Below are 20,387 nucleotides of genomic sequence, written 5' to 3' on the forward strand. Positions count from 1 at the left end.
TCTACATTTCTCTCTTTCTTTTTTCAGACCGCACCACGCGGCTTGCGGGATCTTAGTTGGCCCACCAGGGATGGAACCAAGGCCACCAGTAGTGGAAGCGCGGAGTCCTAACTAGTGAACCGCCTGGGAAGTCCCTAAGGCTAAATTTCCCGACAGTGTAGGGAGAGGAACGGAAGGGGGTGGGTGGGGAGGAACGGCTTAAGAAGGCGAGTCTGGAGGTGCGGAAGGTCACTCAGAAGTCAAGCACCCGCTCCTGAGCCGGGGCCAGTTCTGCTTCTCTGAGGCACGGAAACCTGCCTGGAGCCTCAAATCCGCTTAACTACACCACAGGGCCGGGAAAGCGCGCACACTACCTCGAGGAAGTTTGGGTCTCGGCGCCCGCCGTAGACGTCGTGCCAGGGGCGGCCCGTTGTCTTGGAGCCGGCGAGACGCCGTTAGGCCGCCGCCGCGGTCACCATGTCGGTGCTGGATGCGCTTTGGGAGGACCGGGATGTCCGCTTCGACGTGTCCTCGCAGTGAGTCGCCAAGATTCCCCAGTGGCCGGGAGCCTATAGAGGGCGCCGCGGCGCGATTTCCCGACCCGCGGGCGGAGCCTAAGACCCTCGCGAGGGTGGGAGGAGGTTGGCGTCTGCTGTCCTCACCTCAGGAGACCCCAGACTGTCCGAGGCCCAGCGGCCCTCCCCAGGCGCCACAGCCGGAGCGCGTCTAGATTGTACGCAGTTTCGGTCCCTTACGATCCCCGGTCGCGTCTTGACCTGGGGGACATGTCGGAAGCTGAGCCCAAACACTGCAGGGACCACCTTGGGCTTGGGCGTCCAGTACACCCCAGTGAGCTTGCGGTGCCAGTTTCGTAAGGTGGAAGGAATGTGGAGCAGGGACTCTGGAAACGAGGGTTCAGAAACTAGGTCTAGAATAAGAACACACATTGTGGGCCCTTAGAAAAATGACTTCACTGTTCTAAAGCTTGAGTCTCCGAGGGAAGTGAGAGTAAGCATTCTCCAAAATCCCTGACCATGCAGACTTTATTTCCGTGGTAAGCTTCGTTTCTAGTTATTCATCTAAATCACCAACAGGAAGAAGGAACCCTCTTTTGGAGCCTCTCAAACAGAAGCGCTGTTTTTGGAAATTTTCATGTTTTAAAGAGAATAGTTAGAAACCTCCTGCCGGCAGTCCAGGAAAAAAGTGCCCATTGGGATAGTAAGTGTTGGAAAACAGTAAAGCTAAGGTTCTTGGGTTGATGGTTTGGAGCTTCTTAGCCAATTCGCATGATTTTTTATTATGAACAGAACTTTCTTAGGTGGAAAAAATGAAATATTAATTTTCCAGGCTTAGCTGTGGCTAGATATATAATACTGACATGGTCTTGGATCCTTTAAGGCGTTGTGAGGGAAGGGAATTTGTAAAGTTATAAGCAACGGTTACATATTGCACACATTCTTTGACTTTTCCTGCTATTCTTGGAGGGTTCTTAAGCAAAGATTCATTTCATGAACATTTTCAGTTTATTAAACATTTATCAGATGCTTACTATGTACTGGTGACTGTGCTGATAGCTAAAGATACAAAAATAATAGGAAATGAGACCCTTCCCCCACCCCACCCCCATTCTACTGCAGGAGATAGATGTAAACAACTAACTATAAAAAATGTGGTAAATACTGTCATGGAAAAAATGAACAAAAAGCTGGAGGACCATAGAAACAGAAAAGTTCATTCTTCCTAGGGAAGGCCTCAAAGAAGAAATAATATTTGAATTGAGCCCTGATGAATGGTCAGGGCCTTGCTAGGGTATACAGGAGGAGAGTATTCCAGAAAAATGAAAAGGAAGAAAAGAAAAAAAAAATTAGATTTAGAGTCTTAGAGGTATAAATCTCATTGGCTAGAAGCAGGGTCTGGCAGGTAGAGAAAGGAGGTGCAAATAGAAAGGTAGATTAGCTAGATTGTGAAATATTCAGTTGAGGATTTTGGACTTCATCATCTAGGTAGTGGGGTAATATGGCTTTTCAACAGTGAAGTATATGATCATGTCTGTATTTCCAGTAGGTAATTGAGTTGGTTTTATCGAGAATGTGTTAGAAGGCTCTACCACATATTCTGCTAGGTTTTTCTTTTCTTTTCTTTTCTTTTGGCACTCTAGATTACATTCTATCAGTCAGCAACCTATTCTTCATTCTTTATTTCCTTTTGTCTCCTTTATCTGATTGTGTACCAAGTCCAAATGTTGCTTTACTTTAATCTGTTCCTTCCATAACTGCATGACTCCTTTGCTTTACTCAGAAACCTCTGGGGCTTCTCCACTGTCCACAGGATAAAACCCATATCTATCTGACTGACATACTAGGTTATCCATAATCTGGTTCCTTCTTACCTATCCTACTGTATTTTTCACTACCTCTCAACATGTACCTTCTTCCCCAGCCAGGCCAGTCTTCCTACATTCTCTTATCATTTCTTATTTCTGGTCCTTAATCATAGGTTCTCCTCTATCTCTTTTGTTTCTCCAAATCCTACCTCTCCTTTAGTTCTGACTTCTCTCCATGTCCCTGGTCACTCCAGGCCCCACTTGATCTCCAGGTTCTTTAAGTTCTTGAAAACCTTATTTTCAAATGCCTGAGCATTTGGTACTGTATTATTTATACTTTTGTCTGTTTTATATGCATATGCCTTTTCTCTCCCTCACTAGATGGTAAGCGGGTATAGTTGTAGCTAAAAAATTAAAGCCTTTATATTTATTTTAGACAAATGAAAACAAGACCTGGAGAAGTCCTTATTGATTGTTTAGATTCAATTGAAGACACCAAAGGAAATAATGGGGATAAAGGTGAGTATATTTCTAATGTATTTTATATTTCTGGTTTAAATTACAAACGTTAAGTTATATTAGCTGGAGAATAAGATATGAAACAGCATTATATGTCAATTATGGTTCCTGATGCCCCACCCCATACCATTGTAATAAGTCCTTCTGTAAATAAACCCCAGTTATCCTAATTTAAGTGAGCCATCTCTTTTCTGTTTGACCCTGACTGATAGATGCAGGTCTAGTCCTCTGTGATCTTGTGGGAACTTTACACTCTAGCCATGCTGGGTGACTTACTATTTGTCAAACATACCATGTAATGTTCCACAGTTTCTCTTGATAACGCCTTCCTTAGTTTTTAGGACCTCCTATCCCATCTCACTCCAGCATTCACACAGGCTTAGTTTCTCTGATTTCGGATATTCTAGGGGTTTTTTCAGGGAGGAAGGAGTATGACATGGCTATAGATAACTCATCAAAAGAATTCCATTGTTATAATTTGCTGAAGAAATGTGTTAAAGTTAAGAGAGTTAACTTAGTTCAAGATACTAGTTCAAGATATTTCAAAACTATCCTCATATGCTAATTGTATTACAAACTTCTAAGACACATAGTTTACCATGCACAGATTTACTTGACTTTTTTTTTTCTTGGAGCATCTATAGGGACTACTATTTCATAGGACATACTTTGAGAAATGAAGTTTATCTAACAGTACATATTTCAGTGTAAGAACATCAGTTTGAGGCTAAGAATGAAAAGCATAAGCCTTAAACAGACTTCAGCCTAGCCATAACTTCATATGAGGAAAAAGTTTGCTCACAGCAAAAAAACTGGGTATATGAGTATATGGCTCATTTAAATGAGAACTGCTAAGAGACTGCTCAAATGGCAGGGATTCATATATATATGAGAGTTCTTTGAGAAGTGTGATTTCACTGAATGGCTTAATAATTATACTGTCCTGTACTCATACTCAATTGGACGCATATAACCTACTGGGACACCCAGAACAGCTTCTACTGAGAAAAAAAAAAAACAGTACAAAGTTTTCTCCTCTGTCAGTTGAGTCAAACCAAGGTGTTGGCAGTGAATACCTGTATTTTTTCAGTAACTATCAGATTTTGTTTCTCTGAGATTCTGAATCACACATTGTATACCTTACCTAGAATGATATGCGCAATAAGTATTTTCAATTAATAACTGTATGAAAAACATCTGTGGGTGTTGCTGTTGGTACTGGGCCAGAAGTTTCATGTCCATCTCATTCTATACTGCAAAAATGGGTCCTTATTTAAGGTAATTTATTTTTCTGTTTGTTTGCTTTTAGGTAGACTCTTAGTAACAAATTTAAGAATTATCTGGCACTCTTTGGCATTACTCAGAGTCAATCTTTGTAAGTATCTTTGTTAGCATGAAAGAAAAAAAAATAATTTGTCAAGTAAACTTGCACAGTGGCTCTTGACACCAGCAGAAGCTATACTATGAAATATGTGAAAAACTTTAATTGATAAAAGCTTAAGAAACCCTAGACTAACCACAGACTGCCTCATAATGCAAAAGGAATGTTTTTTTCAGTCTGTCCATTTTGTCTCTTGGACATATACACTGAATGATTTTTGGTTTCATTTTTTACTTTACTTTGAAACTTGCTATAACCTGTTTCAGGTAATACCAAAGAAGGGAGATTAAATTCTAATAAAAGTACAATCTTTCATTGTGTTAAATTTGTTTCATTTGTTTTTTAAAGGTATCGTAGATTTTCCAGCTAGACTTTTTCTCTTGATGTTGTGGTGCTAAGATTTTTAGTAAATAATACTGTATAGGTTTTAGAGAAGCAAACCTCCTTTTTCCCCATGTTGAGAATATTTTTGTTCAAAAGAGGCAGAATTATCTTTCTAGTCCTTTTAATTATTTAACTTAAATTTGTAGATATTTCATAAAAAAATATTAATTGTATTTTTATATATATTTAATTTTTTAAACTTAAAAGTTCTGTATATATAGTTTTTTCCCTCAATTTATTGTACCATGTTCTTTAAATTCTTTGCTTTTAAATTTTAGCTATTGGTTACAACTGCATATTGAATATTACAACAAGGACTGCTAATTCTGTAAGTCTGAAAAATCTTATTGAAATATATATAGTGAAGAAACAGTAGATATTTGAGGTTGATGTTTGTTTTTACTATAAATGAGAAATTGCTCTTAAAATCTGAAGCTTTAAATAAATTTGTCTTTACAGAAATTACGAGGCCAAACTGAAGCTCTTTATATACTAACAAAATGTAACAGTACTCGTTTTGAGTTTATATTTACAAATTTGGTTCCTGGAAGTCCTAGACTTTTTACTTCTGTGATTGCAGTACACAGGTATGGTAATACTTTATAGATTATTGAATATTTTTAAGGTAATTCTATGATATAAAGGTTTAGAGGGTAAAATTTCAACATGTGGTGCTGTCTTCCTCCAAGCTCTATTGCAAACATCCTGAAGATACATAGAACATGTAGCATTACCATTTAATAAACACTTTGAAGGTATTTATAAAACACATAAAACTGCTGAAGAGTCTATTAAATTAGCTACCAAGGTAGTTAAAAATGAAATAGAGAATTCGTTCAATGTAGATAACCAAGTTGAATAATTCAGTTAAGGAATTAAGGTTATTTTTCTAACAGTAGAAGGCATGATTGGGTAATTTCTCTAAAGAGAAATTTTTTGTTGTTTTGTGGTTGTTTGATTTTTTGTTTTCTTATTCTCTTTTTACTACCCCAGCTCTTTTTTTTTTTTTTAACCAGCCCTAAGTACTATGATTTTTTTTTAAAGTTTGGCTAAGATGACAGGCCAAAAAAAAAAAAACCACACACACAAAAACTTATACACACAGATATATATAGTATGTATATATACCATTGTTTTGTTTTGTTTTGTTTTTTTATACCATTGTTTTAATATGAATTTCTTTTATTACTAGTGATGTTGAAAGTTTTCATATTTGTTGGCTATGTATAGTTTTCTGTTTTAAATTTCTTAATTTTACTCCTATCTGTCATGTATGTTGCAAATTTATTTCTTTCCTAGTTGTTATTTTATTTTTTAATTATGTTGATGTTTTTTTAATCTATATAATTGTTTGCTTTTCTTGGAGATATAACTCACATAAGATAAAATTTACCATTTTTAAGTTTACAGTTTGGTAGTGTTGTATATTCACCACTACTCAATTCCAGAATATTTCCATCACTCCAAAAAAGAAACCCCCATAGTAGTCACTTCCCATTCCCTCATTCCCATGGTCCCCTGGCAACCACTGATTTACTTTCTGTCTCTGGATTTGCCTATTCTGAGCATTTCATATAAATGAAATCATACAATATAGTGGCATTTTATGTCTGACTTCTTTCACTTATGTAATGTTTTCAAGCATGCTACATGTTGTAGCGTATATCAGTACGTCATTCCTTTTTATAGCTGAATAAGATTCCATTGTATAGATACATATTTTGTTTATCCACTCATCAGCTGATAGACATTTGGGTTGTTTCCACTTCTTAGCTGTTAGGAATAATGCTGCTGTGAGCATTTGTGTACAAGTTTTTGTGAGGAAACATATTTTTTTAAGCTCTCTTAGGCATATACCTAATTCTTATCTTTTTATTTCAGTTTACTTAGAGAAGTAATATGAAATGGAGTATGAAGGGAACAGAGAAGCTACTTTTCTTTAATAGTATAAAAATGTTATGTGTTCCCTCCAAAACAATTTATAACATGAATAGTTTCCATTTTTTTCCACTGGTTAAATATTGATGATTACCACCCTAAAGGAAATTAAGATTTATAGTCAAATGCTCAAATCCTGCTCTTTCATAATTTATATACTAGAAGATTAATTAATGTAAAAATCAGAAGTTTAACAATACATATTATAATTTATATAAATGATTTTGAAAGTTATTCAGGCAAAGAAAACCCTTTAGTTTTATTAAAAGGGTAAATTAACCTGTATTTTTGCGGAGTTAAAATTAGAATTAACCAAAATTTAATCAGAATTTTCTTCTGTGTTTATTATTTATCAATAGGGAGACATGGAAAGAAAACAAAGTTATAGCAATTTTATTACATACATACACACACACAAATACATACACTGTCCTAGGGTATCTTTTGGAGTTGGTACAGATTCATTCTAATTTTCTGTATAAAGGTAGATGTGAGCATAATGTTTTCAGGTTTCAGTGAGAAAAGTAGTTGCAGTCTTATATCAAAAGAATAATGGTACCTTTAACTAAAACAGAGAAATGAAGGGAAGCTTTTTGATAGAAAAATTAATTTCCATGTCTGTTTTTGCAAGCATTGTTCTTCAGCTTAAAGAAAAAAAATCTGCTTCCTCTCATTTGTGCCATACTATATATATTGACTTAAAAATTAGACATCTAGGGACTTTCCTGGTGGTGCAGTGGTTAAGAATCTGCCTGCCAATGCAGGGGACACAGGTTTGATCCCTGGTCTGGGAAGATCCCACATGCCACGGAGCAACTAAGCCCATGTGCTACAACTACTGAGCCTGCTCTCTAGGGCCCGTGAGCCACAACTACTGAGCCACATGCCATAACTACTGAAGCCCACGTGCCTAGAGCCTGTGCTCTGCAACAAGAGAAGCCACCACAGTGAGAAGCACGTGCACCGCAATGAAGAGTAGCCCCTGCTCACCTCAACGAGATAAAGTCCGCATGCAGCAACAAAGACCCAACACAGCCAAAAATAGATTAAATAAAATAAATTTTTAAAAAATTAGACATCTTAAATATAAGTACTGAGATAAAATGTGTAAATACTACACTGAAATGACAAATACAGTACAAAAGACTATAATCACCAAAACTTAATGAGAAGAAAAAAATTTTAATGTACCTTAGTAACTATTTGAGTATATAACTGTGTATTTTTGTAGATAAGTAAACATAATCTAAGAAAATCACATTTTCAGTTTGGATTAGTCTTTTGTTCTTTTTTATAGAGCATATGAAACTTCTAAAATGTATCGTGATTTTAAATTGAGAAGTGCGCTAATTCAAAATAAGCAACTAAGATTACTACCACGAGAACATGTATATGATAAAATCAATGGAGTATGGAATTTATCCAGTGATCAGGTACCATGCAAAGAACTAATGAACCTTTTGGGGCAGTGCTTTCTTTGGTAATCATTTTTCCATTTATGATTGGGTTTGTATATTTATTTAACTGTTAAAATAAGCATTAGAGCTCTTAATTAACATAGCTCTTGATATACATAATATTCTGATTTTCATATTTGTATGGTTTTAATGCTCTTTTTATCAACATTTGTTATGTGTAGACTTAGAGCTGGAATGGGCCTTAAAGGTCATCTAGTCCAGTCTGTATTCACTTACAGATGAAAAACTCAGGCCCTAAAGAATTAAGTGACTTCCACATCTATTCTGTCCCACAGCCACGCTCTTCCCCCATACCACACTACCCTCCACATCATGATAACTTAGGCTGATTGAGGAGAGTTATAGGATGGACAGTCATGGAAGCCTTTTAATCCAGTCTTTATGGAATTAAACATATAACTCATTTGGTGACTCCTACATCCGTGATTGTAACTTTTCATTTCCTCTTGAAATTATGACCAGAGGAAACATACAAGCAACTAATAGTTGGAATAAGAAAAAAATCAATTTCTAGAGAATAATTTGTCTCTTACTAAGAATAGTTTCCAGCCTTTGTGGGTGTTACAACCTAGATTCGACTGATAACCAGTGTGGCAAAGGTGTAGCATTTGATTGAAGAGCTCTTGCTAAACATGGAATCATAAGCTTAAATTGTAAATAAACTTTGCACACTTGAAAAGTTCTAGTTTTAAACTATGATAAATATTCTATAGGATATAGACAGCTCCTCATCTGAATAACTACCCATAATACTCATTTCTGGTATTTTATGCTGCTGTGAGAATCAGAATTATTCTCGTGTTTAGAAAATAAAGAGTAAGTATTCAGACATGATTGTTGATGCCTCTCTCATCACTCTCTTTTACAGGGAAATTTAGGAACTTTTTTTATTACCAATGTGAGAATCGTGTGGCATGCAAATATGAATGACAGTTTTAATGTCAGTATACCATATCTGCAAATTGTAAGTGCATGCATTTTGATGACCTTATTTTAATGTAGAATAAATAATTTCTGTTCAACAGTTAATAGGACTTTTGGGATTAGATGAGTTTTCTCTCTCCTTAGTGGCAACAGTTTAGCTGAGAGCGTACTTTTTAAATGTTGATAATCAGAAAAGACCCAATTGTACTTCCATTCAAGGGAAACGGCACCATTATCAACTTGCTATTAAGAGAGAAATATACTGGAGTCTAAAAATTTTAATAGTTATCATACAGATTAAGGTGATTTTTCTTAGATTTTATTCAAAGGGCTTTTAGCTACTAAAGTTTTCCATAACCTTTCCAGGAGGCAAGTATTAGTGGTTCTTTGGCATGGCTTCAGCTCACTGACCCACACACTTTATGGCTGTCTTGCTACTTTCTGCTCAAACCCTTTTAAAGCCAGAGCGAATTCATTAATTCTGTGAATGAATAGTTTTTATTGTATTTGGATACAGCATGTACTATAAGCTGGATTCATACTACAAGTTCAGTGAAAGGAATCAAGATGGTTTTTAGTCATAATGGTTTTAGCTTAAATTAAAGCTGTTAAAATTTAGAATAAGAACTAATACACCTGAGACCAGTTTGTTGGGGGGTAAATGAAGACGGTTCTTTTTACTCTGCTGCTGCTTTCATGGTAAGTATGTGATTCAGTGAAACAAGTAGTAAACTCCAATAATCTGAAGAATTTCATCTTATACATTTTAAAAAAACCCTACTTATTGGACCCTAGTGCAAATTAGATGGAACATAAAAATAGTTAATGAGGATCCTGTGAGGCTATCCTATGATAATCACCCTTATTACAGAATATAAGTAGTCTTAAGACTAAATAGTTTCATTAATAAATATTTATTGAGTATTAGATACAATGTATGTGATATCTGGAAAATGTCATTTTTTAAAGAGACCTCTTAACCTATGGGAAAGATGATTCTTTGCAAAATATTCCCAAGTCTATCTTTTGCTAAATTGTTTGATTCCTGAGTTACTTTAAAATATTTGATCATTCATTTGCCAAATACTGAGCACCTACTCTATGCTCAGTGATGAAACTCATGAACCAGTACGCAGTTTCTGCCTTTAAGGAGCTTTCAGTCTGGTGGAGAAAAACAACACGTTAAACAGAAAATCATAGGATCTGATAGGAAAAAAATTATTTCTGGCCATCTAAAGAAATACGAGAATTTATAAGCGTAGCTGGAAATATGTGACAGAGTCTACATAGGTATTTGATAAGTTGATGTTTGTATTGTTCGTTGCTGTTTTATATTGCATTTACATATCAACGTCTATTATGCTGAATAATTACTGAGTAGTAAACAACTTTGTGATTTCTGTTCTCCAAGTAGGATACTTTTCGTTATTTAAGAATACCGTTGCCAAATACGAATTCTGGAATGAATTCAGCCTGGCCCAAACAACTTGCAATCTGATATCATCACAACCTGTCACTGGGCAGTCACGTTCTAACTTCAGCTCTGGGCCTCAGCCATTGTCCTGACTCCCTTCCTATAGATGTATATTTATATATGTATCTTCTTGCCAGTTTCTATCTTACCAGCCTGTGTCATCCACAGTTACCTGGTTATATTACCTATTCATAAGCAGGATGCCAGTGTTCTATGGTTCTTAACCAGGACTGTGTGTACTCCTGGCAGGGTGTGAAGTAGTCTAGATGGAAGCCCAGGTTTTCATAACAATTACCATTTAGGCTGTCTGTCTGTCTGTGTCTCTCTTTGTCTCTTTTTCTCAACTTCCAATGCCCATCTGTCTGGAAGTATGATACACAGTCACCTACCACAGATTATTATCCTTCTTGGACTTTTGGTCTGCTGGTTATAATGTTAGATCCTCCAGGGTTCTCTCTAACCCTGCCAGCAAGTACGTTTTGTTTCACTTTCTACAGGTCCTGCATGTCATTATGCTTCTGCCCCTCTACCCTTCTCCCAGGCCACTGGTATCACTGCTCATCCACTAGCCACGCTTCACCCTCATGTCACACTTACCAGTTGAGTTAATTATATTTGACCTATCCTAGCCTTCTTTGATGCCCAGTGATGAATGCCAATACTTTTTTTTTTCAATAAATGCAGTGGAGGTTCTTTCAGAATTTAGTCATTTATTGTGTAAGAAACAGAAGGCACATGCAACATTTTTTTTAACATCTTTATTGGAGTATAATTGCTTTACATTGTTGTGTTAGTTTCTGCTGTATAACAAAGTGAATCAGCTATACGTACACATATATCCCCATATCCCCTCCCTCTTGCGTCTCCCTCCCACCCTCCCTATCCCACCCCTCTAGGTGGTCACAAAGCACCGAGCTGATCTCCCTGAGCTGATCTCCCTGTGCTATGCGGCTGCTTCCCACTAGCTATCTATTTTACATTTCGTAGTGTATATATGTCCATGCCACTCTCTCACTTCGTCCCAGCTTACCCTTCCCCCTTCCCATGTCCTCAAGTCCATTCTCTACGTCTGCGTCTTTATTCCTGTCCTGCCCTTAGGTTCTTCAGAACCTTTTTTTTTTTTTTTTTTAGATTCCATATATATGTGTTAGCATACGGTATTTGTTTTTCTCTTTCTGACTTACTTCACTCTGTATGACAGATTCTAGGTCCATCCACCTCACTACAAATAACTCAATTTCGTTTCTTTTTACAGCTGAGTAATATTCCATTGTATATAGGCACATGGGACTTTTAAAAACTAACCCAGCCTTAGGAGCCACAAAAGACACTGGCTCTCCATAACTAAAGGATTGCTGGCCTTTGGTTTAAAATATTCAGAAAAGTTGTGGACTCCCTGAAGCAGGGGACATTTAAGTCAGAATTTTGTACATATTTCAGAGATGTCATCTTTGTGTTGCCTTACAAATTTGCCACCTATTTCCAGTATGAAATTTTTCATTTAATTGATCTCTATAGGAGTGTAAGGAAAAAGGAAAGAGGAAGAGTTCTGTTCTTCAGACTATGAAAAGTAGTTACTGTGTAAAAGTTGAAAAACGTGTTAAAATGTCACTACTATCAGATAATAAAAACAAGCTTTTTTTTTTTTCGTTTTATATCTAGCGGTCAATAAAGATTAGAGATTCAAAATTTGGTTTAGCTCTTGTCATAGAAAGCTCTCAGCAGGTAAGATACTTTATATTTTTATTAATCTTTAATAGATTTAAAAAACTATGTGACAGTCTATATTTTTAGTTTTATTTTTATAGTAACCAGTTTATATCCAAGAAGAGTATTAGCTGTAACATGAGATTATATGAAGAGTTTGAGTTTGAAGTCATATAGTAATTGTCCCCATGGGAAGAATCCTGCTTATATTTCTCTTTTGGGCAGACATATTAATTATGATTACAGTCATGACATTATTTCAATCTTTACACAACCCTATGATACAGTTACTATTTTTTCCCCATTTTTTATTCAAGGAAACTGAGACTTGGAGAAGTTAGAAACCTTGCCCATGGTCTAATAACAGTAAGTGATAGGGCTAGGTTTTGATTCCAGGTCTGACTGATTCATAAGACTGTCTTTGAGCAACACAGGTCTATACAGATAAACACACCCTATTTGAGATTTTATACCATCAAACTCAGATTATACTGTATCTAATTATAGACTGCTACGCCCCATTATGCCTGGTTTTTGCATTTATGTGTTTTAATAAATTTTTTTTAAAAAGAGATTTTTCTCTTCTAAATTCTAAATTTAAATATGAATGTCTACTCACTCCTTTCCCCAGCATCATACAGCTAGTTGTATGATGTAAACCATACATCATATGTAGTGTTGTAAAACCAGGATTTGAACACTAAAGTGTATGCTCTCAACCATCACCATATGGGTACTTAATTTTTTAACACTTCTTCTCCAACAAACTGTCATGGGCAAGTTTCTTTCCTAATTCTACAAGGAGATAGCCTCAGGTATGCCATTCCCTTTTTTATTTTAATATATAGTCTATTCTTTTTCAAGGTCTAGCTCAGGAAAAACTCAGTTCCCTTGGCCTTCACAATCTATGGCATATTTTTTTTAATCTTGAAATATTAGCTTTGATACTTACAGATGAAATTATGTGATATCTGGATATATTTCAAAATAATCCTGAGTGGATGAGGGGAGGAGATTTAGGGGATGGGGAGGTTACATATGGAACAGAGCTGGCCATATGTTGTTACTTGTTGAAGCTGGATGATGGCTACATGGACATTTATTGTACTCTTCTATTTTTGTATATGCTGGAAGTTTTCATAATAAAAAATTTAATTTAAAAAAATCAGCCTACAGGGCTTCCCTGGTGGCGCAGTGGTTGAGAGTCCGCCTGCCGATGCAGGGGACACGAGTTCGTGCCCCGGTCTGGGAAGATCCCACATGCCGCAGAGCGGCTGGGCCCGTGAGCCATGGCCGCTGAGCCTGCGCATCCGGAGCCTGTGCTCCACAAAGGGAGAGGCCACAGCAGTGAGAGGCCCGCATACCGCAAAAAAATAAAATAAAAAATAAAATCAGCCTACATATTGTGCTCTGAAGTAAGCACAGTTAGAGCTGTAGTTTATCATATACTGTAAATACTGTTTCTCAGACTTTTCATTTTTTCATTATTTTCTCTTACAGAGCGGAGGATATGTTCTTGGCTTTAAAATAGATCCTGTGGAAAAACTACAAGAATCAGTTAAGGAAATTAATTCACTTCACAAAGTCTATTCTACCAGTCCTATATTTGGAGTGGATTATGAGATGGAAGAAAAGGTAATTTGTTCAGTGTGTGATATACAGAATTTGCTCAATTGCCTTTACACAATCTATAAAATTCAGATATACACACATTGTGTACAATTTAATTTTAAACTATGTTTAAAATGATGAATATACAGGCTCTGCTCAGTGAGTATGGCCAATGCTAATTTGTGCCTACCACCTGTTTTGTCCCTGGCTGCTTCACCATTCATTCCTGCCCGTCTAGGTAGCAGCCTATCCAAGATGTCCCCATATGCAAGGCTCTTCTGATGTAGAGATTTGAATCTCCCACTCTTTATTTTTATTTTTATTTTTTTTTGCGGTACACGGGCCTCTCACTGTTGTGGCCTCTCCCGCCGTGGAGCACAGGCTCCGGACACACAGGCCCAGCGGCCATGGCTCACGGGCCCAGCCGCTCCGCGGCATGTGGGATCTTCCAGGACCGGGGCACAAACCCGTGTCCCCTGCATTGGCAGGCGGACTCTCAACCACTGCGCCACCAGGGAAGCCCCCACTCTTTATTTTTATTTTATTTCAACTTTATTTTTATTTTACTTCAGCCAGCCAGGCCTCACAGACACCATTCTCTTCCCCCAATGACCCACAATATAGGACCTCCAGGAGGCTGCTCCACTAATATGGCCTGTGTCTGTTCCTATTCATCAGATCCTCTTCCATGTCAGTTGTGAAAAATTTTGAATATCATGCCCACATGTCTGCTCTTTGCCTTCCTCACAACTTCTGGTTTCTGCACCAGTCCCACTCTCCAGGTACATCAGCTGTCTTTTGGGTTTACTCTTCAGCCTCTGCGGCTGGGCCCCTTGTCATCTGGTGTTTCACTGTTGTCCTCACCAGCCACTTCATTAGAGACTCCTCGCCGTCTGCTCTGACAGTGGTACCCTTGCCAGAGGCGCTCTGTCACACCTTCCCTTGCTATCTGTTCTTGTCCTGGGGCCCTCACCGTACACTCTATTGCTAGTGTCCCTGCCACCCACTCTTTCATCAGTGTCCCTGCCAATACTCAGCATGTTGAGCCATATCACATATATTATCTGTCTCTCTTCCTGCTCTTGGACTACAGCAGGTGACCAGGAAGATCAAGAAGTAGGACTGGACAGCTAAGTACAAATTCATACCCTCTGACTTCAACCTCGTTGTGCTCCATATACTTAATTTGTTTGTCTCCCTGTCAAATTCCATATATATCCCTTTCCCCTTCCAGCTGAAACTTGTCTCTGGATTGTTGACGCCATATTGTACATACACTCTATTTCGTCTCCTTAACCATCATTTTCTGCTTTCTTCCCAACCTGCACTTCTTTCAGCATTCTCCCTTTCACTCTACCTTCTCTGTATATTCCTCAGTAATATCACCTCCTCCTCCAGTTTCTTCAAGTTGTACTTCTGTAGATGACTCCCAAATCTTTCTGATCTTGGCATACTCTGTAAGCTTACCAGGGTTCCAAATATTTCTTGAATATTTTCACATAGATGAGCATTCCAAATAACATGAATTGAATTTCTCATTTAAAAGTTTATCTTAGGGTCTTCCCTGGTGGCGCAGTGGTTGAGAGTCCGCCTGCCAATGCAGGGGACACGGGTTCATGCCCTGGTCCTGGAAGATCCCACATGCCGTGGAGCGGCTGGGCCTGTGAGCCATGGCCGCTGAGCCTGCGCTTCTGGAGCCTGTGCTCCGCCACGGGAGAGGCCACAACAGTGAGAGGCCCGTGTACCGCAAAAAAAGAAAAAAAGTTAATCTTAGTAATTTAATTAATAATTTTCCAAGTCAGTAAGTTACACTAGGACATGGTTGAGTATCTCAAACTTGGCATACCTAAAATCTTGTCATTTTTCTCAAAAGCAGTATCTTGCTGATTTATCTATTTATTTATTCACTACTTATTTCTTTTTAACATTGTCAAAGTCAGATGTGCTCAAAACTCTGGGGTTTTCCTTTTTTATTTTTCTCATTATCTTACTTTACACATTCAGTCAGTTGTACCAGTCTCTTCCCTTTTCCTATCCCTTTCTTTCCATTCAAACTGCAGTTTCCTTTGCTACTTTTGCTTGTAGAATAATGTTATAGAACAAGCATGGTCCTTGGAACCTGACAAACCTGACTTCAATCCCAATTTCACCATTTATTTGTGATCCTAGGCAAATTTGAGCTTCAGTTTTCACATTATAAAATGAAGGTAATCTCTCTTACAAAGTTATTGATCATGTCTGTAAAGTGGCTGGCACATTGGAGACAATATGTTAGTTCTCCTACCCATTCTGTCTCTACCTTTCATTTCTCTTCTTTTCCCCTTCTTTGGCCCTCAGTACATAATAATAACCAGCCATAGTAGCTTGTTTTGTCACCACATATAAGTCCTTACTCCAAAGCCACTTCTTCAGGGAGGTCTTTGGACTATCCATCTAAAACACCAACCCCCGTCACTTTTTTATCCCTTGTTCTGCTTGTTTGCTCACTTGCTTGCTTTATTTTTGGTTAACACTAATCAGTCTCCTTCACTATAAATAATCTCCATGAAGTTAGGGATTTTTATCTATTTTCTTTAATTATTATATCTCCAGCAATCAAAACTAGCACATAATAGGCTCTTAGTGAATATTCATAGTTGTTGAATGGCTATGTTGAATGCCTACTCTTTGCTGTTCACTGCTCTAAGAACTTTATATGCCTCATCTCGTTTAATCCTCCTAAAAACACTATAAAGTGTATCATCATCATTATTATTAGCCGTATCTCACAGTTAAGGAGACTGAGGCTTAGATAGGTTAATTTACTTGTACGCAGTCACACAGCTCTGAACATGGTTGAAACACCAGCTGTCCTCGGACTAGGGCATCAGGTCACCTCTTGTCAGCAGTACACTTCGACCATCAACTTTACCCCACCAATTACCTTATAAGTAGTCCACATTCTCTGAGCTGGTATTAAAAAATTTCAGTAAACTTCAGTCTACCTTTCCCACCTTATCTGCACAGCCACAGTGTCTGGTTCTGTAGGCTGTGCACTGCCCAGAGAACATCGTTCACGTAGACTCCAGTGTGAATGATACTCCTTGGCATTATTCAGTACAATATTCTGTGTAGCTCCTTCTGTCTGTCCAGGATATTGGATTATTCATCTTCTTCGGCTATATCCTGTGGTTTCTCACCTTTGCTGATACTGATCCCCTCTGTCAGAAATACCCTTTCCCCTAATCCCACCTATGAAAATCATCCTCATCCTAAAAGCCCTAGATCACGTGCCAGCTTTTTCTTCATGAAAGTTTCTGGCATGCACAAGCCAGAAGTTGTGCTGTCTCCAAACTCTTCTATTATAATAGATATTGCATTTGTTACAGCTATTTTTTGTAGGTTGAACTATATGATATTATTAATATTTGACCATTTTTTACTAAAATGGCAATTTCATATAGTTCAACCTGATATTTAGTTATTTATAATTGTGTTTTGTCCTTCACTCCATTCCCACTAGATTACACACCTTTTCTGGTAAGGGCAGAGACTTTAAACCTTTGGTAGTACCAGCATGGTACCTCATACACTAAAGATATTCAAATATTTGAAAAATGAATTAATAGATACCAGCACTGTATTTATTCTGCTTCACCTTTAGAGTATTCCATACAAATCTTAGTTCTTCTTTTTCACAAATTTCCTTTTTCACAAATTCTATTTAATGACTATTTTGAGGAAAATTTAAAACTTGCTATTATACAAAAGTTAGTTTTTTTAAACTTAAACTAACAGATAGTTTTTAACTACCAGAAAATCAGATAAAATCCAATGAGAGTGTTTTTCTTGATGGATATTTCTAAGTATCATATTAAGTTTGTGTAAATTTGTCATTTTAAATCTTTTGATGATATTGACTTCAGATTTAAAAGCTTGGGTTTAACTGACTCATTTTATTATTCATGTTAGTTTTAATAGAATATAAATTATGCAGTGATTTTTGTAAGACTTGAGTGGTTGGTAACTGTGATATCCTTTTACAGGTATTTACAATTCTCACAGCACATTTTACTAAAATTATTTATTTGATTAATATTGTCTCTGATACATTTTAACATCTGATTTAACTGATTTTCTTTTTCTTTTTTCTTTTTTTAACATCTGCTGATTTTCAGCCACAGTCCCTTGAAGCTCTGACAGTTGAACAAATTCAAGATGATGTAGAAATAGACTCTGATGATCACACAGATGCTTTTGTGGTGAGCATCACAAAGAAGAGCTACTAAATTTCTTGTGATTTTTTTTTTTAATCTGAGTCATGTTTAATTAAATAATGCTTTAAGTGTGTAAAATAGCATAGAACTTGAGACTTTTTAGAATGTCTTAAACATGAGTTGGAGAGTAGTTTTTTTTTCAGGTTAGGGATTTTTGTGTGTGTATGAAAATACTTTTAAATTACCAAACTGGGAAATAGTTTGAGAACATACTTATTCAGAGGATTTCAGATGTGTGAAAAGTTTTTTCACACTTTAAGATAACAGAATATATTAAATATAGTTAATTTAATTAATTTAAAGTCTGTACTTTCCATAAGTAATCTTTATGAGATGGACCTCCCTCCTTTCAGTTTATAGGTATATTATCTTAAAATGGATTTCTATTTGAACAGTAAACTTTCTTGTTTCCAAATTTGTACTATTTAATTAATAGCCAAAATAATAATAATACTTTCTATGTACTGTGGTCTATGAATCTGACTAGACTATCTCTCTGGGAATGAAAGTTTTTAAGCAAAGTGTGAAATAAGTATAAGATAGTTAATAATAAACTACTACTGCCTCAGTATATGCTTTTGCTGACACATTGAAGCACTGATTGCTTTGTTTTGTTTTGCCATCATCTTCTTCTAAACCAAAAGTAGGGGTGAAATTTTATAGCTGCTTAGTCATTCTTTGTATCTCCTTTCAAGTTAACAATGCTAGTTATACACCAATTACAAAGCACATTTTTAGCGCTTAAAGCGTAACTCTTGAAGACATAAATGATTGACAGAAGAAGTGAATTCTGCTACCAGCCTTGTAAAGATAGGTGAGAAAACCATTAGACACACAGTAACAGAATATAAAATACAGTTAGTTACAGAATTGTTCTGTAAATTAATTACCTGTTCCTTGGCCTGTTAACCTATTATATATCAAGTATGTGAAATATAATTTTCCTTGTCTTATAGGCTTATTTTGCTGATGGCAATAAGGTAAGGATATTTTACCTATAGTATATGAAAAAAATTTTCTATATTCCAGTATTTAGTATTCACAAACTTATGTGAAACCTATTTTTTGTTTTTTTTTTCCTCTTCCTTGCCCACCTTCTCTATTCCCATCTCATCCTCTTATCTCCCAAAAAGCAACAAGATCGTGAACCTGTGTTTTCAGAAGAACTGGGGCTTGCAATAGAGAAATTGAAGGATGGATTCACCCTACAGGGACTTTGGGAAGTAATGAGTTGATCTTGAGTTGAGCTGGGTTTCTATTTAAAGATATCTCAAGATTAAAGATACTAGTCGCCTGCTATAAGGCGTGGCATAGTTTTTACATTTACAGAAAAAGCTTTTCAGAGAGTTTTTTTAATGATTAAGGAAAAACTCATTTGTCGAAGATTTTATTGCCAGTCTTCTAAAAATTATATTTGAAATTGTAATCAAAATGTATCTGGTTTGTTGTAAATATGTTTATTTTGTAACTAATACTTGTAAATTATTAGTCTGTGGATATTAAAAGACTGTATCATGTTGAGTTTAATAAAGAATTTATGCAGCACCATTAAATGTTTTGAAAGTGTTATCTAAAAGCATAAGACTATTCTTATGGAGTAATCAAAATGCTGCTTTTTTAGTTATAAAAATCTGGTTTAAATATATTTATCACATAGCTCCAAAGGTAAGCCAACTCTCATATAAATTAGAAACCTTAAGCTTGTCATTTTTAGGTAACCATTTATGTAAAAACTAAAAATTTTAGCTAACTTTGGAGGATATCAACCCCTATGTAAAGTTTTGGGCACTATTTTGGAAATAATTTCAATATCGTTTTGGCAAGAATACATTTATTTTGTAAGGAAATAGTTTTAAATAGTTTTTAAATAAATAGTTTATTTGTTGACTTGCTCTTTGTTTGCATTCATTGAAACTTCTTTGAAGTTTTCAAAAATATGATATTATTTTCTGATTTCTTGGTCAGGTAAGATTTGGTGACCTCTCTTGCATAAGTGTTTTTTGCCACTGCTTCAGTATAAAGAAACTTTGTAAGGAACTTTTGTCAAAACATTAACCCGCTTTTTCTAGAGTGAAAAAAGTGAGTGTGTAAAATCATTTAAAATAAGATGCAACTGTATGTACAACCATAGACACATAGTACAACCAAGGGCTAACCTGAGTTTAATAAAGATCAATGAACAAAAGCTATAAATTGGTTTCTTCATTTAAATAGGAAAGGATTTTTACATTTTTAAGGGATGGGGTTATAATAACCTATATTGGGGGAAAATGTTGCTTGAAAAATGTGTACAGGTCAAAAAAATGCAGCTAGGAATATTGTTTCAATAGTTTTTCAAGCAAAACAGACTATAAAATTGCCAATTAGTGAGGAATAATCTCAAAACGTCAAAACACTGTGTTTGCATCTGACT

General features: G+C 36.3%; 1 protein-coding gene across 1 annotated transcript; it reads left to right on the plus strand.

Moving 5' to 3' along the window:
• The first annotated feature begins 427 nt into the window (after window positions 1-427).
• On the plus strand, window positions 428-19,864 carry BBS5 (Bardet-Biedl syndrome 5). Its single transcript, XM_065880355.1, has 12 exons — window positions 428-515; window positions 2,739-2,821; window positions 4,131-4,196; window positions 4,865-4,914; window positions 5,046-5,173; window positions 7,822-7,957; window positions 8,871-8,966; window positions 12,063-12,125; window positions 13,608-13,742; window positions 17,876-17,959; window positions 18,931-18,954; window positions 19,108-19,864. Exons 1-12 carry the CDS (start codon window positions 457-459, stop codon window positions 19,207-19,209), a joined length of 1,026 nt encoding a protein of 341 aa, XP_065736427.1. The 5' UTR covers window positions 428-456; the 3' UTR covers window positions 19,210-19,864.
• The last annotated feature ends 523 nt before the right edge of the window (window positions 19,865-20,387 follow it).

This window comes from Phocoena phocoena, chromosome 7 (assembly GCF_963924675.1).
Source record: "Phocoena phocoena chromosome 7, mPhoPho1.1, whole genome shotgun sequence".
NCBI lineage: Eukaryota > Metazoa > Chordata > Mammalia > Artiodactyla > Phocoenidae > Phocoena > Phocoena phocoena.

Excerpts from the sequence above, each read along its gene's own strand:
- BBS5 (XM_065880355.1), top strand. The coding sequence starts at position 457 with ATGTCGGTGCTGGATGCGCTTTGGGAGGACCGGGATGTCCGCTTCGAC. Across the intron at positions 12,126-13,607 it reads TCATAGAAAGCTCTCAGCAG|AGCGGAGGATATGTTCTTGG; the intron begins GTAAGATACTTT and ends TTTCTCTTACAG. Across the intron at positions 13,743-17,875 it reads ATTATGAGATGGAAGAAAAG|CCACAGTCCCTTGAAGCTCT; the intron begins GTAATTTGTTCA and ends GCTGATTTTCAG.